The sequence below is a fragment of the Drosophila suzukii genome, chromosome 2R (genome assembly GCF_043229965.1).
Source record: "Drosophila suzukii chromosome 2R, CBGP_Dsuzu_IsoJpt1.0, whole genome shotgun sequence".
Classification (NCBI taxonomy): Eukaryota; Metazoa; Arthropoda; class Insecta; order Diptera; family Drosophilidae; genus Drosophila; species Drosophila suzukii.
The window spans coordinates 9,718,419-9,724,010 of NC_092081.1; the positions used below are offsets into that span (position 1 = coordinate 9,718,419).

Here is a 5,592-nt window from a genome sequence, read left to right on the forward strand (position 1 = left end):
ACTTATGTCCCCCATTTAGCATGGCATCCATTTCATCCAAACTTTCGCATTTGTTGATAAAAAACCATTTGTTTTTATATTCTCATTCTAAACAAAGAACCCTAGAAAACACCGGATACAGTGGAACAAAAGTCATGTTCATAGTATGCTCTGCTTTGAAATTCAGTCTACTCTAAGAGTCGAACACGTTCACTTGGTCAGAAAGTATTTTTGTACCCTTTACATTAGACATCGTACGGGTTGAATTATTTAGACGAAATTTTGTAATATTTGTTTCTCTCTTTTTCTTTTTGGCAAAATAATCTGTTTCAAAAACACATTCACTTCATAAAACTTATACCTACAACCAAATATTATCATGGCTGCTCCCGCTCCTGTTCGTGGTAAGTGTAGGACTTGTAAAGATTAAGGAGTAGGGGTAGTGGTGACTCTATTTGATCCTCGCTAGGTAATAAAGCTTCCAGGCTGAGGGCTGTGAAAAAAGGTCCTGCTCCAAACAATTCCCACTGGGTGAGTACTAATTACAGGGTGTGTTCTTCTCGAAGTATGTAATTGAGTGTGCAAAATACCCTTCATATAGGCTCCAGCTTCCACGCGTTGCGAAACCTTTGCACCCCCTCCCATCGTAAATCCGGGCTTGACTTTAAACAGCCGTAGTCGCGATAAGATCGCTGGCAGCCGCATTCCGATCAGTCGACCTTCGATCCGCCGTCCGCCGTCGGCTGCCCAAACGCGAAATACTTCTCCAGTACGTGGAAGTCCTTTGAAAGGAACCTCTACCGTTAGTTCCTGTTCCTTGCCCGAGAAGAAAAGAGGCGCGCCAGATCGTAAACCTGATGAGGAAAAGGCGCCGCCTAAGCGCCCCGTTTCCCCACCGCGAATGAACGTTTTGGCAAAACAAATCTGGTCTAACTCTAAAAAAGCAGGTAAGTTAACAATTAATATTCTGATCCTACAAACGTAAGGTCCAACCATCGGTTGACTCATCCACAGGCGCCAAGGGAGACAAATCGCATCGCCGCGTCATCGAATTGAACAAGCTGCGGGCCTTCGAGGCGCAGAAAAAGAAACTGGAGTGCATGCAGTCGGACTTCATGCACAAGCTGCGCACCCTGGGTTCCCAGTTTCCAGGGAATACTGCCTACAAGTTTGTAGCTGTCGTGATTAATGACGAGTGCAAGGTCGTGGTTCACGGTGACGATCTGCTTCGACTGCCCAAGAATCTGCGTAAGTTTTCAGAAAAACTAAATCGATCAAGTGTCTAAAAGTAAGCAATCCATTACATTTTCTAATTTTCTAGTAGGGTAGTTACTTCGTTGCATACATTAAAAAATAATTTATAAAATAAGTAATCTAATCTTTCTCTTTTACTTAGATATTTCTAATTATTTTTTATTGTAAAGTAATAATTTATTTTAATTTACTGTGCACCGATTACTTATTGTCGTATTTTAGTTCGGAATAACGTACTATCCTTACTTAACATCTCATTGACCAAACATATTTTTCCTATGGAACCTAAACATGAAATTATGAAAGGGTTTTTTTTACGACATTTAACAAACTTCTTAAGCAACTGATTTCTATAAATATCTTAACCCTTGTTTAGCTACTGCGAGTATCAATGACTTGAAACATCGTTGTCGTGGCATCGTCGATTTGGGTTTTATGCTCTTTTACGACTACCTGCCGTTCATTCAGAGGTCTAAGAATGAGTTTGAGGCTCGTGAAAAACGCGAGGAGATTCGAAACAAGTTAGGATCCTTAGTGGTAAGTTGCTACAAACCCTTACCTCTGGCGAGATAAAAACCTTTTTGCTTTCATCCCTAGAACCGAAAAATGACTTCCATTGTCGAGGAGATCGACCATTTGTGTGGTCCAGGCTCTAGTAGACCCGAGCTCTGCAATAACCAGCTCTATCGCGAGATGGCGGATCTGCGATTGCAGAAGCAGCACATGGAGGGTCGCTACTTTGATGTCAAGAAGGAACACCTTGACGAAATGAACAAATTAAGGTCTGAGTACGAGGTAAAGATGGCCGCACAGCTGGCCAATCGGGACCAGACCATCAGTGATCTCAGGAAGAACCTTCGACGTAGCGAGGAGCTGGTCAACGAGCAAAGCATTCGCCTGGCCGAGAAGAATAAAACGCTGGTAAGCGAGGATGGAACTCTCGAGGAATTGCGTGCCGAGATGGCACAGGTTAAGTTGGCGTAAGTTAACTGGTCATATTTAATTAGTATAGGGTTCCTATATAATCAACTTTATATGTAGCAACCAACGGATGCTACAGCGCCTGGAAGAGGCGGATGTTGGCCTTCAACGGGCACGCAGTTCCGTCGATAAGCATATCGGACAGATTACCTATTTGGAGGGGGAACTCAAGGAGGCCCGCGAGCTGATCGTCAATTTGCAGAAGCGTCCAGATTGCATGGACAAGGGCATTGTGGAGAAGGACCTGATCATTGCTGATCTGAAGCTGCAGCTACAGAATATTGAGCAGCACAAGAATGTGCTTAATAAGCAGGTGGTCAATGCCTTGAAACATCATACTGACTTTGAGGAGCTCAGTGGGAAATATAAGAACGCCATGGTGCAAATAAGGTAGGTGATCTATAGACGTATCTTAGTACACAGAAAATATAGGATCAATTTGACATGCGAATGGTAATTTTATTGAGTATCTTTTTCTTCTCTTTGGAAATTCTCTCTGATCGATAGAGAAAAGAACGAGATAGCCTGGGTTATACCTAGACGGTAATATTTTAAATTCTCAGAAACGGAAAAAGAGAGGAAAAAGCTAAATGATATGCCCCGTATCTACACAGAATTAATACTGAATTTCAGCAAAATTATCATATCCTATACATTTTTCTATATCTTATAACATATCTTCTACAAAATGTTTCCCCAAATGCAGCGATCTAAAGGAGTCCCTGAAGATCACAACCACCAAATCCGAGTTCCACTCCAAGGCCGAGGAGCAGTTACGCAAGGAGATAGCCAAGTTGCGGGAGCAAATGGCTCTTGATCAGCAGATGCTCACCGCTCGCAGCGAGCTGATCAACAACCTGCAGAAGACCGAGCAGGAGAACCGCGCCAAACTAGACCAAATGTACTATCAAGTTAGCGAGAAAGACACGCTGATCAATCAGGTCCGCCGGAAGGGGATTTGACTAGCCCTGCTTATGCTTATCCGCTTTCTCGTTGCAGGTAAACAACGAGCTGGCCTCGAAGGAGGAGGAGTTCCGCAATCTATTCGAGACCCTGACATCCAAACAGACGGAGGTGAGGAGGCAGGACCATGTCATCCAGCTTCTGAAGGAGCAACATTCGCGGGTTTCCCTTGCGCGAGCCGGTCAAGGCGAGCGGAATGCCGCGATGGAGAAAGAAATAAATGATCTCAAAAACACCCTGTAAGTTAATTCGTTATCCAACTGTTAAAATAAAAAAGTTCGCCAGATTGCTATTACTTTGAAAATCCCCCTGTCAGATACTCATTACCGTTAGGGAACTTTCCCATCGAGGAGGGGTCTAATGAGGTTTTAAACCCAAATTGAAGACCTAATTTCAACTGGCACAGTTTTCAAAATTTTCTTTGAGTAAGTAATGGCAATGCAGCGAACTTTTGTCTAACCAAGTAAATTACATTCTTTTTTAAATATAATTTACAGTCGTGATTATGCCAGAGTTATTATTGGCAATAATGGTCAACCATTTTTTGAAGTTGTGCCAGCTGGCGAAAGGGGGAGCAGTGGCCACCAAGATCGAGAGGAGACTCCCATGGGGAATGACAGAACCTGCGAGTTACTGCAGAGATTCCTGCCCCATCAGGACCAGTCCAATCCGCAAGAGCAGGAAATGTCACAGTCACATGGTAGATTCTTTGAGCCACTGCATCACAACCTGCTGCCCCAAGGATCACGAAACCTCAGCCCCCATCGATCTTCACCCAGGCAATCGCCCCGCTCGGGTTATCAACTGCAACATCCACGTAACCATCATCAAAGTCCTCGCAATGACCTGAATCCCTCGCCTCTCGAGTCTCACGGACACCAGCGATCTCGAGACCAGCATTAGAACTAGTGAAATACCTTTTAAAATCCCAACATTACTCAAATGGAGATCACACAAGCATGGAAATTCTTCAGATAGATACGCAAAATTTATTGTAATCTTTGGCCAAAGGCATTATATTTTTGTACCCATGAGTAATAAGTAACTGGAATCTGGTTAAGTCTCGTTTAGGGCGGCGGCTTGATGAATCGATAAGCTTCGATTGGTTGGGAAATCTAAATCTGGCACAGTTAATTTAAATGATTTGGATTTTGAGGGCAGGGTCGTATTTGGGTTACCGAGATGGAATACTTTTATATTTTAAGTAGATATACAAAAATATAATTTATATTTAGCTTATTAAAATACTGGACAGCCAGGAAATATTGTTCCTATAAAAATGATGAGAGCAATCTACGGTCTGCTCGGCATTTGTATAATTCTGCTTTTGCCTCTGCCGCGTGGGTTCCATAGGTTTCCTAATAGATTATCATTTTTATGCCAGTTAGTCGCATCAAGCAGCTTGTTAAGAACGGTCGACAGTCTCTAAAAATCCTGGTTGTGTATGTTCAAGTACTCATAATTTTTATTTAATGTGTGGTGCTGGTTGCAGATTAAATAGTGCGTTTTTGATAGAGATAAAAAAGAAATTGGTCTCACAAACTTTGGGTTTATAACTTGATCCCTGCATACGGTGATAAGAATAAAAGACATTATTCCCTCAACTGGTAGAGCCAAATCTACTGAGATTATGTCAACAACTTTCGTCTAGCTGTTAGATTTATTTAAGGTTTGACAAACTGTGTTCTAACACTTCGTAGTAGACATGCCTGCGCACAGATAAGCGATTCTTCAGGTTCCAAAATTGTTGGGCATACCTTGGTTTAAGATCTGCAGAATATGGTACACATTTCAACTGCTCTGATTAATGATCGCGTTGAACCCTCAAAGATTGCAATTTAGCCTATCAGCCAACTGCAGCAAGACTCATAAATTATAATGTGAGATAGGTATAATTAATGCTCAAAAACAGATTTGAAAATTTTATAGAAGTCATTCAACAACCAGCTTGGAATGATATTTAAAAATTATTGAGCTGTGAAATTCCATACAAAAGATACGAAAGAGGGGCCTGTCTTGTTTTGATCGACTAAATATGCAAATTTCCGCCGGTATCGTCAAAAAATTCACAGGAGTTAACTTCGAGTTTCTATTTTTGGGCGAGCTTAACGTGTGAGAGCCATACAAATCAGAATAAAAAACAAATTCATAAACTAATGAACTAACCAAAAACTGGTTGTTATTTTAGACGACTAGTTTTTGGGGGCAAAAAGATCTTTTATTGTGCTGATCACGAGATTAGGTGAAAAGCCCATAGGTGTCGCTATGTAAATTTCGAATATAACCTTGATCTTGAAAATCTTACCTATATAAATAAAGCTATTACTTTTCAGGTATTTGTTTTCTGGCCGTCCATCTGGATGAACCTGAGCTTTTGTCTTGTCTGCTGCACGCTTATCATTTATTGTCTTGTAG

The 5,592-nt window shown here is 41.6% G+C and overlaps 2 protein-coding genes across 5 annotated transcripts in view; both read left to right on the top strand.

Annotated features, from left to right (window-relative positions):
* The window catches only part of LOC108008443 (ribosomal protein S11), a 145,573-nt gene that overhangs the window by 16,135 nt on the left and 123,846 nt on the right, over positions 1-5,592 (top strand). The window lies entirely within an intron of this gene.
* On the top strand, positions 160-4,223 carry salto. 4 transcript variants are annotated; one of them, XM_017072358.4, is made up of 11 exons: positions 160-383; positions 449-510; positions 581-926; positions 994-1,227; positions 1,610-1,770; positions 1,831-2,213; positions 2,275-2,604; positions 2,921-3,155; positions 3,214-3,416; positions 3,494-3,602; positions 3,675-3,816. In XM_017072358.4, exons 1-10 carry the CDS (start codon positions 359-361, stop codon positions 3,558-3,560), a joined length of 2,046 nt encoding a protein of 681 aa, XP_016927847.3. In that variant the 5' UTR covers positions 160-358; the 3' UTR covers positions 3,561-3,602; positions 3,675-3,816. The 4 variants fall into 4 exon arrangements, with proteins under 4 accessions (XP_016927847.3, XP_016927848.3, XP_016927844.3 ...); XM_017072355.4 differs by lacking the exon at positions 3,494-3,602 and having other exon boundaries at positions 161-383; positions 3,675-4,223; XM_017072356.4 differs by lacking the exon at positions 3,494-3,602 and having other exon boundaries at positions 161-383; positions 2,921-3,125; positions 3,675-4,223.